The sequence below is a fragment of the Arvicanthis niloticus genome, chromosome 7 (assembly GCF_011762505.2).
Source record: "Arvicanthis niloticus isolate mArvNil1 chromosome 7, mArvNil1.pat.X, whole genome shotgun sequence".
Lineage (NCBI taxonomy): Eukaryota > Metazoa > Chordata > Mammalia > Rodentia > Muridae > Arvicanthis > Arvicanthis niloticus.
In genome coordinates this window covers 81,852,091-81,876,527 of record NC_047664.1, presented here as the reverse complement: position 1 = coordinate 81,876,527, position 24,437 = coordinate 81,852,091, and the positions used below count along the sequence as shown (strand labels likewise).

The 24,437-nt window shown below is 34.8% G+C and overlaps 1 protein-coding gene across 10 annotated transcripts in view; it reads right to left on the bottom strand.

Moving 5' to 3' along the window:
* Adgrl3 (adhesion G protein-coupled receptor L3) overlaps positions 1-24,437 on the bottom strand; it is a 721,722-nt gene that overhangs the window by 75,798 nt on the left and 621,487 nt on the right. For all 10 annotated transcript variants that reach the window (XM_076938716.1, XM_076938717.1, XM_076938710.1 and 7 more), the window contains 2 exons: positions 3,279-3,488; positions 665-885 (listed from right to left, as the gene is read on the bottom strand). In XM_076938716.1, the coding sequence (XP_076794831.1) occupies positions 665-885; positions 3,279-3,488 (431 nt within the window). The remainder of the gene's footprint in view (positions 1-664; positions 886-3,278; positions 3,489-24,437) is intronic.

Below are 24,437 nucleotides of genomic sequence, written 5' to 3'. Positions count from 1 at the left end.
CGAGATGAGAAAACCCCGCTGGGGCCATGTGGCCCACCAGTGCTGAGCATAGGGCAAGAACTTGCCGATCTTATTTTAATACTTCCTGCAACAGAAATCTGCCTGCCTCTGTATCCTGAGTATGCTGGACCACCATACCCTGCATAAATGTCTTTTTTTTTTTCCTGCTGCACTTCTCTATATTCTTTAACAATTTAAAGTTATACTGAAAACAAACTGTATTAGTATAGTACAGTAGTGATATAGAAAAAAAAAAAGAAAAAAGACTCAAACTGCTCCTGTCACTATAAAAACTCATCTGGGACTAGCACTGATATCATTGAATAGAGGCCAACAATGCCAACAGTAACTCTGTGGTCTGACATATCTTTGGTGTGACACGTCTAAATGCTCTGAAAAAATAATATGAAATTATCACACAGTTACTCGAGGCTGTGATCTAGAAACATTATGCTGTTCTAAAATGGCATCACAGTTTCAAAAAAAAAAAAAAAAAAAATTAACCTCACAGAAAATACCAAGCCATACCTGGAATTATACTCTCAGTTGCTTCTATGGTTCCTTTAGTGGACGCCATGAAATCCACACCAAGGGATTCCAAAGCTTTTACTTTGAGTAGATCTGAGAAGGGGAAGAGAAGAAAGGCAGCAAACATTCAACTCACACTTTGTCTGTTCCATAGCTCCTGTAGTCGACAGCAGCAGAAACGGCCACGATTAGCGCGGGCATCCCATAGCCAACCAGATAAAAGTACTTCCTACGGGAATGCTCACTCTCAAAGACCTCCACCAGCATGATATACAGCTGCACCCCTTCTAGAAACATCCAGGTGAAGGCCGCCAAGAAGAAGAAATGCAAAAGAGCAGCGAACACTGCACAGGCAATCTAGAAAAAGGAATCCAGACATAGTTTCAGAGCAAGCATGTACATCTACTGTCCAACACAAAACACATAAGTGGCTATCAGCCCAGCGATTATAAAATAGGTCTGCAATAAGATAATCTGGATAAGACTCTTGGGAGTTTAAACATGAAAATGAATTAAATATAACGTACTTGAACTGCCTTTTATCTTAATTACAGCTTATGGCTGACACCATATTAAAACAAGGAAAGTCATAGCATTTATAGGGGGAAAAAAATGTATTAAGAGCCCAAAGATAATTACCGCTGAGATTAGGCTCGAAGTTTTAAACCTTTAGAGTTAACATTTAAAGATTTTAAAAATCTTGAAAGTGATTGTGAAAGTGTTTGGTGGGCTGAGACAATAAGAATTAATTGAAAGTAGTCGAAACTAGAAAGTATAATTCTGATTCAATTATTTTTAAAGGAAGAAAATAAGAAAGGAACAAAAAGACACAAAGAAAAAAGAGAATGATGTTTAAAAAGAGTTTTGGGTTTTTTTTTTTTTTTTTTTTTTTTTTTTTTTTTTTTTTTTTTTTTTTTTTTTTGTAAATGTTTCTTCTGAATATAGATTAACATGTCGGGTTTTATTTTTTATAATTTTTGTTTGCAGTGCTAGCAACTGAAGGGACCAGACATGAGCTCTGTCACTGAGCTTACATTCTCCTCTATATCCTTAATTATAAATGAAAACAAAATAAATAAGGTTCCAGATGTGATGTGGAACACACACACACAACACCTAACTAGTAAGAAAAAAAAGATACTTTACTGAGTAATCTAACCCCTGCATTATTTGTATCAGTCTCTATCTTTATGTTGCTCACTAGAGACTGATTTTGGGCAGTATCCACTGCGTGGTAAAGTTTATCATACATACTAACATCAGGGAATTAAAATTCAAATATTATTCTCCATGAAAGAAACTATCAGTATTTTAGTTAGAAGTTAACTAAAGAATAGGATATTTCCCTCAAAAATAGCACAATTGTTCATTTGAGGATTTTAAGGTTAGAATTTCAATTATAAGGTTTTTTTTGTAATCATAAGGCTTTAGCTTGAGGAGGAAAATGTGCTCTTTGATTGCTTATTCATATATATGCATTTATGGGGAAAGCTATTACATTAGGTATATGCTAGCCAATTAAAAATATAGTCACCATAATTGTATCCTTTGCAGTCATTAATCATAAAGGCATAATCATAGACTTGAAAACTGCATTCTGTTCTACAGCACATCATGCATATGAATGCATATGGAGATCAGCATTGAGTGAGTGAATTATTTATCATATCCACAAGTACTCTGAAAACTACAAAGTTTTCCCCTCCTTTGCAGCTCTAGTCATGAGAATTTATAAATGTCTGAACCAGTGTATGGCTTGTTCATTGATGCTGTGAGTGCAAAATAGCATCTTTCGGAAAGAGTTTGGCAATGTTCTCCCCCCAAATACATATACCTTACCACAGAACCCACTAGCTATGCACTTAGTGGACTCAAATGATTATACCAGGAAACACAAAAGAAACAAAAAATGACAAACAAAAACCAAAAAAAAAAAAAAAAAAAAAAAAAACCCACAATGTACTGAAATCTTGATAGCAGCTTCGTTCACAATTGTCAAAAACAAAATGCCCTTCAGCAAGAATAACCAATATAAAACCGTAGGATATCAATGAGGGTAGATATTATTATGTGTTAAAAAACAAAAGAGCTATTTGATCATAAGATGATGTGTGAGAAACCTAATATATATTAGCAAGAGAAAACAACCAGTGCAATAAAGTTATATTGCATATGATCCCCAAAATATTGGAAAAATACAAAGCTATTAGAAAACATAAGAACAACTGAATGTCATGGCTAAGGGAGATACAGTGATGAACAGAAGAAATGCAGAGAATTTTCAAGACAGTGAAACATACTGCTTATGCAATAAGAGAGAATATGTGTATGTGTGTGTGTCTACAGAATACCCAGTGAATTCTTATGTAAACTATGAACCATGGACTTACAGTAATAAAGATGTGTCAATAAACCTTCATTAGTAGTCACAAAGGTGTCATTCAGGTAGGAGATGTGGGTTACAGGGGATGTTATTCACATGTGCAAGCATGAGTTACATGGACAATCACTGTACTGTATGAACCCCCAGAGCCTGCTGTAATAAAGTAATAAAAAGAAATGTGCACCCAATCTGTAAAGTTCACTGTTTCTTAATGTCAACGGACTTGAAAAGTGAGAAGCAGAGGAACATGTGAGAAATCACTGTCTAAACAAAAGGAAGGGCCCTCCCCAGAATGTTCTTTCCCAGAGGACATAGTCCTACAAAGCTAAAATTGTGGCTAGCCTTTGGTGACGGCAATATAGCTTACTGGTTGGTCAGTTCTGTTGATTCCAGTCAGGAAGAGCAGTTCTGCCACAAACAGGCTGATGCAGAGGTTCTTGTGAATGGTGTTACGGTCACTCTGGAGCCCACGGAAGAAGCAGAACGTGAAGATGCAAATCAGGAGACAAACAAGAGACAACAAGATTCCAACCCATGTGATCACATCCAGAAGAAGATCGTGGACTGCATCGCTGTGCTGGAGAAACAAAAGAGAACATATGTTGCCTTTGTATGTGAATGGTAATTGATTCTGGATTCAGGAAGCACAATTCTAGAACGCTAAATATCCCCCATACAACAAACGTGAAAACTGAGTCACATTGGGCTTTCTATTCTAGAGTTAAAATATATTGTCCCTTTTGCTAAGAAGTAAAGCACTTGGAGATCTGGGAGTGTCGATAAAATTCATTAGCTTCATGTATAGTTCATATGTTTCCAGGATATAAACAAATGAAGGAGATCAATATGACTCTGGCTAAAGACTTCAAGGTCAAACTGTAGGTTTTAACCTACATTACTTTTTTGTACTTTTTTTTTTTTTAAATCAGTTCCTGTTGTAAAATACTCTCAAAACTATAAGATACACATTTAGGAAATTAGTGCTTTAACTGGTTTTTGAATCATCAACAGACTTTTAAATGTATAAGAAATGTATAACTCCTTGAACTATAGATGATTTATGATAATTTTCAAATTAACTTCATAGAAGTATGCATTTGAATAAAAATCTTCAGTTAGTTCTGACAAGTAGCTACATATTTCATCTGTACCACACATTTGATGGAAAGTTCTCAGGTATTGAGGATATCCACAGGATTTATATTCATATTGGATTGCTTTAGAGTTCATAGTCACATGTCAAAGAAGTAATTTGAGTTGCAAAACAAAGACAAGAATAGTCTGTGCATGGCTAGCACGCTCTTATTTCTTGGGTTCTTTCAAAGACATTCACACCTAATTCCTGCCAACAAAGGTAAAGTGAATCAATTTTAATTTATGTGATTCTAAACAAGTGAAAATTATTAGACTGATTCACAGATAGTTCTCAAAACTCTAACTTTACTTTAAATAAACCAGCAGAGGATCTATATGGTAAATCACTTATGGAAACCTGTCAAGGATATTAGATTGATCAGTTACATGGTACATTTTGAGTAGCAAGAGATCAGTCTGTGAAGATCATACACATAGATTTCTTAGTATACATGAATACCAGTGACAGAGGAGGTCAGAGATATCAGATACCCCTGGAACCAGAGTAATAGGCAGTTGTGAAGAACCCAATATAGATTTTAGGAGTAGAACTTGGGTCCTCTGCAAGAGCAGTATGTGTTCTTAACCACTGAGCTATCTCTCCAGCTTTTCATACACATGTTTCACAATGAAAATTCCATAGTAACTTCTACTTTAAAATAGCCAGATTAAAAGATTAATATTGGTTTCCATTCTTTCTGTTTTTTTCTTCGACTTGATAGTGTGAAAAGCATGAAGATGAACTTCCTTGAAGCAAGTCATTAACCTAGAATCTGAATCACGTACATCAGAGCACTTCCACCTTGGCAGATGTACTTCCATGGATCTTATTCCATGAAGCCCTCCCCTAGAACTGACTGTGAAATTGGTCTGAAGTATTCCTGCATAAGTTGGCTCTATTTCCCAGGAAAATCACAAATCATGAAAGAAAACTAGGTGAAGTCTTGTTCAAAATGCTTTGTTCTCCTAAAGATATTACTAAAACAGCCCTGAGTCTCTGACAGTTAAATAACTTTGTAGTTTGTGAGTAGACAGAGGTTGTTGCTGACTGGTTCCCTGAACAGAGAGCTATTTGCTCTCTACTTTTCCTCAAAGGAAAGAAACTGCTGTAGTAACAGGTCCTGGTGTTCAGCACAGCAGTCTCCCATGATAGGAAAATGGCAGGAACAATACTTTCTCAAGTGTATCCTAAAGACTTAAATCACTAAAGAAAAAATAGAGGAGGAAAGTAAAAACCTCCCACCTTTGTTAGCCTGGGTGGTTGTATTATTAGAAATGTATTTACTTATTGCCTCTGTAGACCCTTCACAAGCCCCATGCAGAGTTGTTGAGAAAAGAATACCAGATTTCAAAATGTCAGCAACAAAAGTACATAAGACTCAAGCATAGAACAATAAAACCTGGTGATTAACTTGCCTTAAGTGTTGTCTATCTGGGAAAACATTAGCAGCCATCATCAACATGTATGTGATACTAGGATCAAACATCCTCTCGACCAAACTCAAAATTTAAATATTATTAGTGGGATAAAAAGAAAAGAGACAACAAACAATAAATAATTCTAAGAAATATGACCATAAGCATATAAAAAGCCTTGTTTTTAAGTTTACTGTGACAGAATTTCAAGGAGGTTGTGCTCTAATATATATGTATATGTATGTATGTATGTATGTATGTATGTATGTATGTATGTAATTAAAAATAAAACTAAAAGAACTTCCTTCAAGTTAGTGAAATAAGAGTAATAACATAATATTGCAAAGTGATAAACAAGTGTTACTCTTCTGATGCTCGGGGCGTGTGAGCACTCAGTTATTTGTAACAAAGACTTTAAATCCTTAAGGTTCCATCCTGTCAGCATCATATCCCAAATTACACAAAAATAATAAATAAAATATGCACATAAATAGTATGATACATAAAATTCTCTATAGATATTTGTTTTTGAGCCATTTGATTCTCATTCTTTTGAGACCAAATGCCTAAGACTTAGAAGCACAGGGATTTCAACTTAGAAGCCAGCCTGAGTTAAATAACAACATTATCTTGTGTGTCTGTCTCTATTTCTGTATCCGTCTCTATCTTTATGTCTCTGTCTATCTCTGTCACCCTCTCTCTCTCCCTCTCTCCCCCCATGTGTGCGTATGTGCGTGTGTGTGTGTGTGTGTGTGTGTGTGTGTGTGTGTGTGTGTGTGTGTAAACAGGAAAGGAGAGAAAGAAAGATAGCCAGAGAAAGAAAGGGGTCCCTCGGGGCAGAGAGAGATGAAATCTGGAACTCATCTGATCCAGCTTTGTTGTTTTCTACCTAAATAAAGATGAAAGTAAGTTAAAAGTCCTTCTAAGGATTATGGAGTGCTATAAGAACTGAACCATTGGGTCTGGAGGGATTGATTGCTTAGGGATTAAGAGCACTAGCTACTTTTCTGGAAGACCTGGGTTCAATTCTCAGCATTCACAAGGCAATTCGCAACCATTTGTAACTACAGCTCCAGGGGATTTAATGCACTATTCTGGCATCTGTGGGTACCAGAAATACAAAGGGTATACTGACATACATGCTGGCAAAACACCTATCTATAAAATGAAATCAGAAGGAGGAGGAAGAAAAGAAGGATGAGTATGAGGTTGGGGAGGAGGAGGAGGGAAGAAAGAGGAAGAGGAAGAAGAGGAGGAAAAGAATGAGGAGGAGGAAAAAAAGAAAACTGTGCCCTATTTGATTTCTTACTCTCCTTATTTAGTTCGTTCCAGCTTTGTTGGCTGTTCTGGTTTGTTATGTGAAATGTCAACTACATTCCAACCCCAGGGTTCTAATTTTATTTGCCTGCAACCTCAGTTCTCTTTCAGAAGAAATTCATGAGGCTTGCGTGTCATCTTGCATTTACATGCCTCCGTCTCAATGACTGGGTTTCTTTTCTTTCTTTTCTCTTGAGTTATCTTATCTAAAATTATAAATATCTTTCTCTTCTATTGCTTTCCCTGAAATACATTTGCTGTTGTGCTATAGAACTGTATAATTTATAGTTTCATATTTTTGTATTCCTCACTAAAAAGTAAGTACCAAAGTAATTAGATGATTCGTTTATTTCATTGCCCATACCCTAGATCACAGAAACATGCATGCTGCATTCACAGTCAGTTATGTTGATTGAGCAATGACTCTGCATCGTATTTATTTGTTGCTTCATCCATCTAGCCAGAGCAGGGAGAGGTATATGGGAAGAGTTAAAAAAATGGGAGGGGGAATTGGGAAATGTTGTAATTATATTCGAATCCCAAAAAATTAAAAAAAAAAAACCCGCAAAATATAGCTCATGTTGCTGGTCATGGAAGAGACCAACATGATTCAGTAGAGTTTCAACTGAGTGCATATTGCTCTTGTTTCTAAAGTTGAAAATCAAAAGTGGAACCTTCATGTGTTCAGGAATATCCACCTCACTTCTAGATTATCAGAAACCTTGTCTACACAGAAGCAAAATAAATGAGCTTACAATTAACTGTGATTGACAAACAAGTGGTTTTTTTTCTATAAAGATACTAGAATTTTTGCTGTTTGTTAAGTAGAAAATTTCAACTATCAAAAGTCTACAGGCTTGATATAAAATGGGTCTTAAATATAAAATAAGTATTTTAATTTAAGATATCAAACACTATCATAATTAAATGAATTATCTAATTTCAACTCACAAAATTTAAAGTGTCATGTGCATCATAAGTACTGCTTAGGAAAAAATACCAAAATTGTTCCTTCCATACTATTTGAAAGTAGTGTATTTCAACATTAAATTCTGAATTCATTTCTATTTATTACTTTTGACTAATGAACAGAAATGACATAATTTCATGTATTGATCCTTCTGCATTAAAAAATAAGCATGGAAAACAAAGTCTTATATGAGAAACTTGCTGTAGGAATCATAACTCAGTTCATGTTGCTGTAAAGAATGCTCAGGGGGCTTATAAAACATAGAAACAAGACAGACAAAGAAAATTCTGAAGGAAACCATCTTCCTAGAGAAGATGGGGAGCCAGCCTCTGAGGATCGTGATAAAATACTCAACAAGATATAGTTTCAGGAACGTCAATGATTCTTTTCTCACTTGTTAGAAATTCTTACTTAAACATCATTTTTCTCCTTTCTCTGAAGTTTCTATTCATAAGGGAAGTGACAGATATTTTTTGTCAGAGTTACAGAAAACTTCTGATTTTCTTTTAATTTTTTTTCTCACCCAATCTGCTTCTACATGTCACAAGGGACAGCTCAGTGAGAACGACTGGATGGAAAAGGGTAGCTAAGATGATGTCTGCGAACAGCACTCTGACCACGTAAAACTCAAATATGTCAACACATGTAAACATCCAAAGAATATAAGTCTGCAATCATGAAACGGAGATGAGACCTTTGCCTCATGGCTTTAAAAAGGACTCAATCTGGAGTCCGGTAGCACTTTGTGTGAGTATCTTGAAAGTACCAATGCTATTTAAAAAGCAAGTTATTAGCACAATATTTAGACTTTTCAATACTCTTCACTGGGACATCACCCTGTTCCTAGATGAGTTAGACACTGAATGAATTAACTTTGATTCTCTCCAGTTTCTTCTTTAAAGAAACATTTTTGGGAAGTGTAGTGTATTCCTGGATCATCCTATCATAACTGTGAACAATGAGATAGTAAATATTAAGAAGTTGTTTTACATTCTACGTATGGTTACATTTTAGTATTATAAAACTGACTTTTAAACCTATTTTGTCTGGGATTTTCAGAATACTGCTAAAATGTGATATTTTTCCATAAATGAGGACATTTGCTTCACATGTCTGTATAATAATATAAAACATGGGTTAGAACCGTAAGCGTCACTGAAGCCTATAGAATGCCAAAAAAAAAAAAAAAAAAAAAAAAAGTTTATTTTCTGATAAATGAAGTTTGAAGTCTGTTAAGTTCCTGGAATTTCTCTACATCTTAGGAACCAGGTCAGCAAGCACGAAGGGCACCTCACCGGCTTATGAGAGATAAAAGGCTCAGTGGTCTGAAGCAATGGTTTCTTCTGTAGAACAAGATGAAACTCACAGCTCAGTAGTCTAGTGAGAAGGGCGATAGGATATTCTTTCCTGCTTCTTTATAGCAAATTAAGCAAATAATTTCATGACAAACTTTCATATTTGTATCAAATGCGAATCAACACCAGTATATTTAAGCTTTAATATCAAAAGAGAAACACTAGCAAGTTAGAAGCTAAACAGACATTCACATACAACTTTGCCTTTCAGATTAAAAAAAAACTCATCAAATTCTCTTTACTTTAAAGAAATATAACTCAATGCTTTGATATATTTGAGATTTTTCTTACAGTGAATTTAAGGAAAAAGGCAGAAAATTCATCTTATTCTGAACCAGAATCACAGCTACCATAACAAAGGAAAAGGAGAAAAGAAAAATACTTATTAAATAAGAAGGAAATACTACATCTCACTCACTGCTGCCTTACTGGTGAGTAGGAGAAGATTCATGGCAGAGTGACCAGCTTCCTACTTTTGCTCAGCACTGCCCAAGTTCTACAACTATAGTTTGCATCCTGATAAATTCTTCATTGGATCATGAAGAGCCTCAGATTTCAGAAATGAGGGCAGAAGTTTAAAAAGTATAAAATCATTCTGACAGCCCAGACGATAGATCAAGTTCAATTTTATCACAGAGTTAAGTGGATGAAGCATTAGCCACTCTTTTTAGAGGCTCAGGTTAGTTTTGCCCTGATAATTAGTGCAGGTGACCCTGACCAAAGTTTGTAATGCCAGGTCATTCCATTTGCATCATTCTGGGTGAGTGACATCAGAGGACAAACGTAGTAAGTGGTGATCCTGAGTTCAGCCTTGCCTTTACTTATGAATCAGCTGCTGGGCTTATGAACTGTTCTGGTTTCCCTTTGGGAATATTATGAATGTCTTTTTTTTTCCAGCAGCTTCATTATGAAAATGAGTGATCAAATTACCAAAGCTCATGTGACCAGATGATAAAAAAAAAAAAAAAAAAAAAAAAAAAAAAAAAAAAAGACTGAAGATTTGCTACTTTAAAGATAAATGGAAAAACAGGAAAAAAAAAACCCATTAGGAAGAAAGTCAAAGGCTGTGGATACAGTATAACATACAAAATGAACATAGCACTATGTATGGGGTAGACTTCTGGAGACTGAATTCCACAGATCTTGAATGTGATGCCCAAGATTGTGTAAATCAATCAAAACTTTATTCTCTCCACAAAAGACACAAAATTATTGAAATTAATGGTCCCTGAGTTATTTGTATTTGCCACTAGAGTATTCTTTATTGTGTAGGTCTCTGGTTGTTCTGTGAATCTGAGAAGTTCCTTAATGTCTACCAGTTTACAAGGTACAGTAGCCTGAAGGTTAAAGGAGGAAAGAGGAGTGGTGTAATCAATATGTTGGATTCTTCCAGTGGAGTTGAGTTTTTTCCACACTTAATTGACTGTTTCAAAAATATTTCATGTGACATGTTGAGTCATGCCAACAATTATAATTCCCATAAATTTTACTTACTGCCTGTTAAAATGTAGAATTGAAAAATCACAAGTATTTTATAAGGATTTTAATAATTGTTTTTAAATATAGAATTAATATTAGCTCAGAAAATATAAATAGTTCACTCTTCTATCTGCATAGATGACTATTGTAAAACTATAAGTTGGAAAAAAGTTCCTTTTAGTCAACGACTTTCTAGTAAAACATATTTCTTACTTGCTAAATGATCTATACAACTTTATGCAATGACCAAAGGCAGCATGATTTGCTCATCCTTGAGGGATCACAGTAAAACTTTTGGTCACTTTTCAATTTCCTCAAAATGTACAGACACAATTAGAATTCTAACCCCATTGGAAGAGGGTAGCAGAATTTCCCCCCAATTAATTGAAATATGAATACAACAAGAAGCCTGATTGGACAAGGAAAAGGTAGGCAGAATGAAGAGTTGCAGAGGCAGAGGCAGAGACAGGAGACAGGTAGGAAGAAGGAAAGAAGATGGAGGAAGAGAAAGATGATTTAGATTCTACCATGCTTTAAATAGCCACAGGAAGATATAAATATCATAAAAGGATAGAATAATTGGGATAACTTGTCTAATCTAGGTGGGCAGCTTGTATCATCATCAATTGGCTCTGAAATTATTGTGTGGGCATCATGTGAATTGAGAATTTATTTATGTATAAATCTGACTGATCAATTACAAGCTTCAAGAGTTTTGATTTACTAGGTTAAGGGGATTTGTGACAATGAGCCACAGGGGGTAGACAGCTGAAAAGGTACCAGTGGCTCTGAGCTGGACCAGATCTGGGAATACTACCAAGTAGGGCTGGCCTAGAGGAGGTGAGACTGAGGGCAGAGAGTAGCTGGCTATAGTGTAGAATGGTGACATTTTTTTTTAATATTTCCTGCAACAGAAGAACAATATAGGCTGGCCTGACCACCCAGTTCTCCCGAGGCCAGACCACCAACCAAGGAGTGTACATGGAGGGATCCATGGCTCCAGATACATATGTATCAGAGAATGGCCTTGCATGACAGCAATGGGAGGCAAGGCCCTTGTTCCCAAGGAGGTTTGATGCCCCAGCATAAGAGGATGATGGAGCATTGGGGCGGCAGAGTGTGCGTGGGTGGGGAAGCACTCTCATAGAGGCAAAAGGAAGGAAGGAGAGGGAGGATGTAGGATAGGGGCAGGGTGTTGTGGAGGAGTAACCAAGAAGTGGAAGATCATTTGAGATGTAAATGAGTGGAATGATTTTTAAAAGGGGGGAAAAAGAATTCTAACATTCTAGACATGGAATGAGTCTGCTGAGACTTGCATACAAGATGGCTGGCTATCATTTAAGGAGATGGTAAAATAGGAATTTTCTGTAAAACTAAATTCTGAAGATGCAGTATGAATGATTTCTCCCTAATCAAAAAAAAAAAAAAAAAAAAAAAGACAAAAAGAACCTGGGAAAAACTGCATCGACTCCTTGTTTTTCTGAAGTTCTGTATTAATTCAGAAGAAAATACATATATTCAAAAGTACCTTATCTTTTATACTACAAAACTTTCCTAAAGATGCTGACAGAAAGGGGCACAGAAGTTAATGAAGAATTTCTCATTTGCTACTACAAAAGAAACATGTTGGCTACATGAAGTAAAACTGTCACTCCTAATAATGATTTAACACCTATTAACATTCAGTGACTGTGGCAGTGTGTTCAAACTACAGGTATTCATAGACTTTCAGATAACATATTTGTTTATATTTCCCTTCGCCGACTCTCCATAGATCTTCTCCTCTCACTCTTATTAACATCAAATTCTCTCTCTCTCTCTCTCTCTCTCTCTCTCTCTCTCTCTCACACACACACACACACACACACACAAACATAAAAAAGCAAACAAACGAACATGATTGCAACAAGGAAAATGGGAAGAAAATACAAAATGTTATTCCTAACCAAGAAGCCATTTGTTACTGGTGGCTTCTGGGGGGTAAAAAGTCAGTCTTCTTCATTGAAAGGACATTGACTATATAAACCACATTTCAGGGCAGCCTCAGAAATAGTTGACCCATACAAAAAAGACTATTATCATATTGTGATTAACAGATCTAATTACTTTGTTCTCATAAAATTATAAAAAAAGAAAATATTTAGATAAAAACAAAATTGGATTAGGAATGAAAAATAAGTAAGCTTTCAGTTCAGGTGTATGAGTCCAAAATATTACCCATCAAATATTGGCAAATGCAATATAAGAATATTTCTTGCAATTTTGCTATGTGTTGGGTATTGATTGGAACAATGTAAATATAAACACACACACATACATATAGTCATCTGGTTTCATTACCCATAGCAATTTACTAGGCTCCCTTTTTTTCATTGTCATGAACAAACTTATCATATTTTATGCAGAATTGGGTGTTTCAGATACTAATCTTGAGGACAATTATCCTCTAGGCTTAGAGGCAATAAGTGAAATAGCAGTCATTAAAATAAATAATATTAAGGGTTCCATGGATTTCCCATGAAGCAAATAGTTCACAATAAATCTTTAAATAGAAATATTTATACATTAATGATATGCAGAACAAATTGACAATACCTTAAGTTGTACGGAACAGGCTAGACAAAGTGCCTCAATTCAGAAATGTTTTGTTTAAATGCTTTTAAAACCTAACTGATGCAACTTGTCTTATATGTGTATGTTTATAAGATACAAGTAACCACTTAGGTGAAGCTTGTCTAATTCCTCTAGAGCCCAGTAGTGCTCTAGTTATGTCATGTATTTTCTAGACACAGTAGAATGAAACAGGTCAGAAGAAGTAAAAAATAACCAATGAATGGTCTCCATACTAAAAAAGGAGATTTTGTGATTTGGAACAAATTAAGTGCAGTTTGAAGACACTTCAACAAGATTCTACTAAAAATAGTATCAACAACAGAGACACAGTTTGTTTTTTTTTTTTTAAGGTTATTTATTCTAAGTACTGATTTATAACTGCACTTAAATATCTTGGTGCTGACCTTAAAAGGATTCACAGTGTTCATGTGCCTAACATTTTGGTAAGTTTAACAGCTATTTGCAGTTGTGATAACATCTTGCCTCAAGTATATAGTTTGATAATTTCATTGTGAAAAAAAAATCTATTCTTCTCAAGACAAAGCAAACTTCTAGTCTAAAATTCTCTTCCTGGGAAAGCAACTTGAACAGAGCTGGATATGTATTTACTTAGAAACTAGGTTAAGTACCTTAGCCTTGATAGGGAACTCCTTCCAGAATCTAGAACTTGTGGCAAATACAGAATAAAAAGTAATTGGTGGATAGTAAATCAAAAATTGATACTTTCAGAAAACTTAATAATTAATGTAAAAAATCATTGTATATTTTGCTGTTTAGTACCTAAAACATTCCTAAGGAAATTTTAGAAGTGATTTTATTTGTATCACTGAACTTGCTGGTAATGTGAAGACGAACGTCCTAGATGACTAGCATCAGATGACAAGAGCATTTTCCTAAACACCAAGATTTTTAAGTTTATGCTTTATTATTTTTTATTCTTATTCATATTTCCTTGAATCATAAATTTCAAAAACAATGGTAATGAATATGTTGCTGCAATGCGATGGAATAGTTACAGTGGAGCTGACACTACAGACAGTGCATGTTTCCCTATCGCTGCAGCTGGAATCATACTGTCGATCCTTCTGATAGCTGGAGGCCTTGCCTGGTCACCTAGCTATGAGAATATCCACAGTTAATGACTTTTTCTTATAAAATGTTTCTCAGTGCAGTTGTTAAGGGAGCTGCTTTTAAGCCATGCTTGTACATGGAAGATGATCAAGACTGAAAGTTGTTGCTTTAGGGTATAACTCATGCTTACCATGTATAGAGAGCACAGCCATTTTTAATTAAAAATGTTTCTAAAACCTAGGGCTGGAAATCAAGTCAGGTAGGTTATTAATTATATATATATATATATATATATATATATATATATATATATATACACACAAAACACTTAAAAATAATACAGCTATATCTCATATTACTAAAACTCCATCTGTCTCAGTTTAAAGCCATGTGCTTAGAAATCACGTCATTTTCTCATCACCAACTGGCTAATCCATGCAGCAGCTTCAGTTGTTACTTTAACATGTGCCTTACAAAAATGCTGATTTTGATGGTTACCTAACCAATGACTTAAATCAAGAATCTGTAGAACAAATAGAAGAGTATGGACCTGATAAAAAGGAAAATCATCTTAGAAGGAAGTGACAAAGAATGTTTTTAAATATATTTCCATAGATGCACCTTAATTACAAAATGTTCAATATTCTCATATACTGTATGATTTCAACAGCCTCATACACCATAAATTTAATTAACTGATTAGTCATAGTAATACTAATAGATAATACTCTGGAAACACTGCTGTCTACTGTACTTCACAATCTATTGTGTTGAATTCTTGCCATGAGTCAGGGTCTTGAGCAATTTTTACTTTGAAACATTCAGCCAAACACAAGGCATGGACTTTATCACGTGACTTTTCCAGGCATGAAAAAAAAGGAAGAATAGAGACTAAAGCGAAGTAAAGGGCCAGAGAAGATTAAAACAATGTGTAATCAATGCACAGTTCCTCTTCAATAAACCAATAGCTCTTCAAAACCCAATAGCTCTACTGGTAGGATGGGGGGATTTCATAGATAAATTATACAAGAGATAATAGATTTGCTTCAACGTAAGTATCTTTCAGCAGAAGAAAATTTAACATCTTTATTAAAGGATTTAGAACTGGAATATTATGATGTCAGCCATTTGCTTGCAAAAATCTAATAACAGAGCAAAATGGATCACGCCTATACAGATATGTGACCAATTTTAGAATAAAATTAGAAAAAAGTTTAATGTTTATCATTTTTCTATAAAAGGTCTATAAAATATAGGAGTAAAAATAATAAATAAATTTTAATGTTTTCTCCTACTAATTTTAAACATGAGAATGAGTCCTGAATTATACAAGGAAAAGACCTAGACAACCAAAGCTTCATCTCTAAAGGAAATTATTTCAAAAATATGTAACGACTGCTTTGCTTGCTCATGGATGCAAATAAACTGTTCAACTTTTCGCCATTGCTACCACTGGATATTTCTGCAAATATTGACTCCCCTCTGCCACCACACAAGAATACAGAACAATGCTTCTTAGACATCAGACCCCTAACTAATCTGATATATAGGTAAGAAAAAGTGTTGACCAAGCAACAGTGTACAGACTGTGTGACAAAGCTAAAGAGAAAATGCAGTACAAAATTGTGTACAGTAAGAAAAAAATTTTAAAGAAAAAAAGAAATATCAAGCATAATTCTTTGTTGTAAAAGATTGCCTATTTTAAAGCTATAGTTACTAATGTTGATGATATAGATTTACATTTTAAAGCCCCCTTTTTATGAAACTTTCTATATTTGATAAACATTATACTTGTAAGTTATCTAGTATTTTGTCTTAAATGAACACACTTAAGTACTGCACAGGACCTATGATTTTCAGTCTCTACACCCACCTTCATCTTTCCATTAAGATAGTTAGACCATTAAGTGAGGAAAATGGTTTTGGGGATTATCCGTGAGCAACTTCAAGCACTAAACATTTTATTTTCCATTAATGCAGCACACTTACTAAGCTAATAAGGTAACTTTTCTCTTTGCACTGGAAAGAAGGAAAATAGTCCTTTTAGAAAAGAAGAACTCTCATGTGTCAGCAGAAAAAAAATACCTCTTTTTTCTTGTAGCTTAGAAAACTCAATTTCTAATGCTTGGCATACAGATGCTCTAGAATGGGATTTAAATTTTCAGACAGGTGATATAGTTAAGGTCCTGTTTAGCAAGCAGGAAGGCCTAGATTCCATTCCTATAACTCATTGGGGAACTTAGTGCTGTGGGGTGTCCTGTAACTTCCACGTGTTATAGCATGTGCACGCACATACACCCATGCACAACTCAGTGACATAACTTACTAACAAGATAAAGTATAAGTTTTAAAATCAATATATAAATAAAAGCTTCCAGATTGTGATTGCTTTAAATGAATTGATATTACATTAAGAGCAAATTCACAATGGTTTTGTTTTTTGTTTTTGATTTTGATGGGTCTTTTTTTTTTTTGAGGCTATGGGATGGGGAGGCAGACATCAGAATTAGGGTGAGACGATACCATAAATTTATGGAAAATATGCAATAATTAAATTAAGAATATGAAAATATTTTGTATATGATGAAAATAAATGTCCAATTGAACTGATACAAGATGATACAAACCATTTTATTACTAAATCATCAAAAAATTAAAAACTGGGAAGAGAAAGTTACTAGAAATATTCATTTTCATAATCTATCCTAAAGCATTTGTTTGGTTTTTGAACAAAACCACAACATAAATGTTAATTCAGTTAGTTCGAAACAGATTGGATTTAGTTTATATCCTTCCCAACCTCTGCTAATCATGATTCTCCATTCAAATTGACTTTTTTATTTATTCACTTTTAAGCTTAATGGAGAAATCTTAATATACTACAAAAGCTATTTCTGTTTTGTATAAAATTATAGTCCCTAGGTTTGTATAATGATTATTTTTGTGTCTAAACAAGAGACAATGAAATATTTTTGTAGACAACAGAAGCAGAGAGACCCAAGAACAGTTAACCAGCCGCAGCTGCGTTGCCAACTTGGGGTACAGGGTAGCAATTTGTGAAAGTTACGAGAAGATGAGAGACTTTTTAAATGTCACTCTAATTGACTACTGAAAGGAAATTATGAACAGTGGTTGATGACTTGTGGTCCCTAATTAAAGGAAAGTTCCTCATAGCACCAGAATTATTAGTCTAACAAGCCATCCTAAAAACAGAGATGAAGACAAAATCAAACAGAAAGCCTTTAGGTTAATCCTCAGATCATGCAGCAACCAGTAAGGCTTTCTCTTTAGTGGGCTCTAGCCATTTAGTCAGATTGTTTTCTATGTGCACAAGAAAATAGATTGCCAAAAAGAACAAAGTATGATCCTTCACAGAAGACCTTAAAGTCCCCCAAAGACGGTCAGGTCAAGACCTAAGTATAAGTAAAAGAAGTCATGTATAAAGTGTTTTTGAAAACACATGTAAACAGATAATTTATTAAGTACTGATTATACGCCAAACCTAAAATCTTTACAGTTGAATGACTATAGGGCTTTCTAAAAATGCAGGCTAGAAAATGCTAGCATTAGTGACACATTACAAACAATAATTTGTTTATCCACCATAACTTTATGCCATGACCTTATTTCAAATACACCAGATACACTGGTGACGGAACATGCAGAAACCAATTTGATACTGACCACGAAGTTTTCTCTCTGTTAGCTAACCTGATAATACTAAAGTGACTATATAGTCTGCTTGGAGGAAAAGTCATTAAACTATTCTGCTGTGAACCTTGTGAACTACAGAACCAACTAGACTAGAAATTTATACTCATAGGTACATTGGTGATACAAATGTTATGGAGACCATGAACTGCTTTCTAACTGGACTTAAAGTCTGCTTCCTTGGAGAAAACATTTCCTTGGTACTATAAATGTGGCCAGTAACCTATGACTGGGAAGCTCACATGTCCCAAGTGTGAACCTATTATTGTTATTTTCATAAATAGAATATCAAACATTCCTCTAAATTTGTTTATCTACCTATAGATTAGTGAGTTTCTCAGTTACCACCAGAGAAGACTTTTGGTGAAAAGGATAATTATTGATGCAGAAATTCATAACTGATTTTTTTAAAAAGCAGAGAATAAGTATCTCCGGGATGCTCAGCTACAAAGTGTGTCTATAGAACACTCGTATCCTCCTGATGCTCAGGAACATCACAGGAAAGAGGATAAAGAAACCTTAAGAGCTTAAGACTGGGAAGGACTAGAGGGAACCAATGTCTTCCGGTCTTGCAGGACCACTGCATTGATGAGCCTAGCCATGGCTGAGGTTGCTTACCTCAAGACCTGAAGAAGATCAAGACAGTCTTGATTAGATCTAATACTACATACATATTTCTTCAGTAAAAATTTCCCCAGCAAAAGGATAAGTGGCATTGTTTTGCAATTACTATACATCTAATCAACTTATTAATGTGAATTAGTGATATATATTATTCATTAAAGTTGTACTTTAAAGAAGAATTCACTGAGGAATACCTAATTAGCAAATCTAATTTAAAATCTATTTACTTTTTCTACCACCTTATTTATTTAAAAACAAGTCCCTAAATAATGATTGCTTGCTTTAGTTTAGATTTTTGGTGTTAAATCACCAATTTAGAACAAATAATCAAAATAGGACAGTTTAAAATCTTTTAAAAAAAATCTACTTTAGTCCATTAACTTTTACTTTATAGAAAAAATGGCAGTGAAAACAAAAATTTTCAATATTCATGTTTAATTTTCTTACAAATATTAAACTATAGGGTTAGAAGTACTTTCTTCCTTCTATTGTCTGCCTACGTAGACATTTCTACAATCTGCCTCAGCATCGCATTTAGCAAAGCTTTATCACTTCTCTCCCTGGATAAACTATCAATTTCTTAAGGCAAGGAGCCTGGCTTGTCTTACTCCCCATTGCATTTCCTGCACATGGGGATAATGTGCAATTTTAAACAAAGAGCCTAAGGAAAGTAGGTCTGCGTAAACATAAGACTTCTACTGTGCTGGGTGGAAGGACCACAGCTTTCCTCTGTGACTACAGCACACCTGATGTGTTTGGGAAAGTCTCAAACAGTGTGAGCCACAGGTTAAAAGGAGAGGTCACAAGTTGCTAATAGGAGCCAGCATTTGTTAATTTGTTTTCAATAAGATAAGGAGACTTTGGAGATCGACTTAGACTGCATCTTAACAGATTTGTGTTTTTTGAACAGTGAAGTGGTCTAACAGAGCACTGAAGAATCCCTTTGTCAAGTATTCTGAGAATAGGATTTGGAGGGACAAGTAGAGGAGAAACTAGCTAAGGGGGAATTAGCCAAAAAACTCAACAAGGAGACCCCAGGGACTTGAGGATAACAAGCCAATGCTGAGATCAGGCTGTTGGTTGTCCGAAGTGTATTAACTGGACTAATAGGCAGTATCAGTAAAAAGAAGCAAATCAAAGCAGGTGTGTGGTAATGAAATGATTCTGGCAAGGTAATGTAGTCATTTAATAAAATGGAGAGGGAGAGCTTTGTGGGAGAATTTTGATACTTGTTACATAAAGCTAAATACAGATTTTACTCAATTTATGGTTGTATGACTGACAATGGCTTTAACCTAGAATACTTTGACTAGGATAGGGCAAAAACCAGAATTTGATTGGTAAAAAACCACCATTCAAATTTGAACTTCAGTGTTTCCCTGGCCTAGCAGGTAGTATAAGGGTGCTGGGTAATAAGTAAGCTGTATATTAATGTCAGCCATGTCTTCAAGAGAGTAATACACCTGTATTTCACCACACACTTTTTTATTGCCAGCTGTTTTTATCTCGTGTTTTGTATTCATAAGCGATTAAATCTTCAAAATGACCACCTCTGTCTCCTGGGCCCATGCAAACATTCTTTTTTACACTTTCTCTACAGTATTCAATGACTTAGAGGACAGTCTACACATCGCTCTAAAATAGGCTTTGTATAGGTGATTTTCTGCAAATCGCAGTGTATTATATGTGTACTAAGAGCATTTAAACTAAACGAAGCTGAGATTAAAACTTTGGTATGTTCCATGTATTGAACCCATTTATGACTTATGGCATTTTAATTTACGATGACAGAATTGAGATTGGATTACAACCCAAATCAAGAAATATCTGTATTTATGTCAAGACACCGGTTAGATCTATGAGTCTAGAAATGAACACTGAAACCTAGCCACTGGTAATTGATGTTTAAAACCATATGACTATATGAGGTCAGCTAGGGAGAAAAGCAGTGATTTACTAGACTACTTTTGGCCAAGTGATGATGAGAGGGCATGCAGGTGAGGTAAAGCCGGGAAAGGAAGCTGAGTAAATCCAGATGCCAAAGAAAGAAAGAAAGAAAGTTAGACTCGGGGAAAATAAAGAAAATGTTACATTAATATGGCCAACTCATTGTGTACACATCACCTAGCTAACCACATTACATTCCTCCTCTGGATCAAGATGTTTCATTGATAAAGGCCTCTCGGAACAAGTAGGAAAAAAAAAGTAAGACCTTAAGGGCCAGAATTATAAGCATAATCCCTGAAGTTTGGTAGTACATGGAACAAGTGGAAATCAGAAGTTACATGTATAGAAAACATGTACATTAGAAGGTACAACAATAACTTTATGGTGACTATTTTACTACGGTCCCCAAGATGTGGAAAACCAACAAAAAAGCAAACAAGTGTTGGTAAGAGTAGGGAGAACTCATAGATGGAACCAGCGGACAGAAGTCATGTAGATAGCTAAGCAGACAGACATAGATAAGGGCAGTTCCATGCTCAGTAGGATCCCAGATCAAAAAAAAATATCAAGATTTGATATCAGTACGTATCCTGTCAATTCTTTCTTTCTTTTCAAAGTTGTCAAACAAATAATCTAGTATAATGTTCTTCCCTGTATATCAACTTTACTGAAACATTAAAAGGGGGTAAATAGTATGTATAAATACATGTGTTCTAGCTGGTCACTACATAACTCATAGACCTTTAATGAAAATTTGTTATTGGATTTCATTTTAGGATTCTAGTGATGACGAGGCCCAGTATTTTCAAGTCTTCTCTTATCACTAAAGTGCCAAACTTATGTTCTGGGATCAAAATAGAGCTGACTGTGGTAATCACTGGAGACTGTGATTCAAGACACACACGTGAAACATTCCGAGTGAGTGATTGCTAAAGGAAAGTATCGATTCCCATTTATTTTGTCTGTTGTTGACACACAGTAGTAGTCCCAGTCATGATCCTTTTAAAATGGATTGGAGAGGAGCTGTTAGGAAATGAACTGAACCAAAAAAAAATTGTATTTTGTTGTTGCCTGAATTTGATCCATTTTTCAGAATTTAATGCCTTGGCTGGTTGAAATGTAGGATCCAAGAGCCCAACTAACACATTCCAGAATTAAATCTATCATTTGTCAATGTGGCCAATCTTGCTGAACTCAATCAGTTTGAAATGCTTCAACAAAATAAGCCTCACCGGCCCTTGAAGACCAGAATCTGAACTGTGTTGAAACAGAAGAATAATTTTATTTTTTACATTGCTAGCTGGACTTAGATGCAGTCTTCTTCAAGGATACCTGTACCATCTTTTTCTAAATTCTAACAGAAAAAAAATTGTGCAGCAGGAAATTACTTGCATCATTGGCATGGGATATGCAAACCTTTTGCCAGAGTTTTTAACTTCTAAAATGTATTGCACACTAATAGCTGTTCCACTCTTACTGAAATTATGGAGTTAAAATTTCACAAGTATATAATTGCTAATTCATCTCCTAAAGTATATGACTAAGGTAACAAGTCTTGTGTTCTTTCGTCTTCTAGGTATAGCTAAAATATAACTTTTTCTTTGCACTTCCCATGGCAATGGACTTCTTTTACTAGCACTACTGAACTGTGTGCCACTGTGTAGATAGTCTTACACTTTCCACATCTGGTATGAGGGAGCATCTATGTAAGATAGAAAGCATTCCACTGCCATCACTTCCTAGAAAGGTAGCCGTGCTTATACTGCTTGCAGACTCATTCGACATGTATACTCTGAAACCCTATAAAGAGAACTCTAATTGAGGTCTCACATTTTTAAAGGATAAAGTAGATGCTTGGCTGCCATTGGATGGTCCACCCCACAGTGCCATATTTCAGTAGAATCCAGGTAATTGTAAGAATTCTGAGTTCAGCTTTTGTGTGCCTCCCCTTGTCATGACAGTTAAATATTGTGAATCAGACTGAATTTCATTTGCCAAGTTTATGTACCACATTAAACATTGAGGCATGTAGGCCACGTATATGTGGATATGTATTCAGACTCTAATCCTTGTGTATGGGTGTTAAGCTCATTGAACTTAGCCATATTGCTACTGAATTCTTCATCTCCAGATGCTGGCTAGCCATATTGTATGTGGTGCAATATTTTTACATGGACACCCTACATAGTTTTCATACCATTCTCAGCTGTCATATTTAACTTCTTTGTGATTTTGTTCATATGTCTTCTCTGATTGGATGTTCTTTACAACTTTCCCAGTTAATTCATTATTTTCTTAATAGAAATCTTATAAACTAACAATTCTAATCTAGAAAAATTTCCCTACTCTATATATTCAACATTTCCATAGAATACTGCAAACATCTCACTCAAATCTCTTCAGTAATAGGATGAAACTATATGTGTTTGCTTCCTCTATGGAAAACTATACATTTCTTGATGGTAGCTTTTATTTTGTTCTTCAAAAGGACCTCAAAGCTGTCCTGAATTGAACAGTTAAACTGAGTAAAAATATGTATTATTTCAAATTGAATTCAACCCATTGAAGTAATTTGCCTTAAAATATATCATCTATCAATTCTTAAAGCTGCATAGCTAAGTAACTCTTATACAATAAAAATTTTTTTTGAAAATTTATGAAAGAATGTTCAGTCATTGTCAAAGCCAATTTAGGTTTTATGTACTCATGGTTTTAAAACTTCAGTGTCAACTAAAAACTATGATTGGGTACTTGAATATGATATGCTAGGAAAACAAAGGTTTAAATGTTGACATAATGTGTATCTCACTCTAACAAAGAAAATTGATATTATGTTAACTATATAAGATTATACACCAATCTCATGCATTGTGTGTGTGCATGCATATGTGTGTGTGTGGGGGGGTGTGGGTGTGTGTGTAGAAAAGGCTCAGTGGTCAAGAGTACCTATGGCTCTCTTAGATAACCAATATTCAATTTCTAACACCTACATGAAACAAGAAACATCTATAACTTCAGTTCTAAAGGATTTTAAGAATTCTTCTGGCCTCTGGGTTCTGCACACATGTGCTGCAGACATTCACACAATCAAAAATCTGACCACATAAAATGAAAGTAAACAAAACTCTTAAATATTAAAAGCAAAGATGATATTCTGTATAATATGATTTATATGAGATTAACAATTTTAATAAGTAACATACATGTTTTATTACATTTAATGCATAAAATATTTGAAAAAATTATGAGGTTATAAAATAAGTCATTAAATATTCATTTGGTTTATGAGTATTATATATAGAAAAAAATGTATTCTTTTCACTGCATATTCTGTCCAAAAGCTGTCTGGTTTTTACATTTTTTTTAGTCACATAAACAATACAAGCTAGCTCTCCTCTCTCAATAATTATTGATTATAATCAACAGGGAGAAATCAACTCAGATATTGATCCTGGACAACTGTTTTGTTTTGTTTTGAGAAGCAAGACACTAGGATTCCTAGTCATTCTCAAAGTATCTTATTTGAAAAAAAATAGAGCTCTCCAATCTCTAAACTTTTGGGCCTAGCACTTCTGCATACAGACTGGAGTATTCTCAAACCTGACAGTTCTCTTGTGTTAGAGGATACTCTAAAGCCCACTTGATCTTTTCTTTCATTGAAAATTCATATTTCTCTTTTTATAACATTCTATGCATTAAAATCCTGTCATGTCAGAAAGAAACAGATACAGCCATCTTGGCCAGTTTCCAACTGTGAAAACCAGCAACTACCTGATTTGTTGATGAGAATGGAAAATCCATTCCCCCACATTACACTATGCCACATCCTCTGTACCATTATTTTATATGTATCACATGCATGTGCTGTTTTTCCAGGAATCAGATGGTC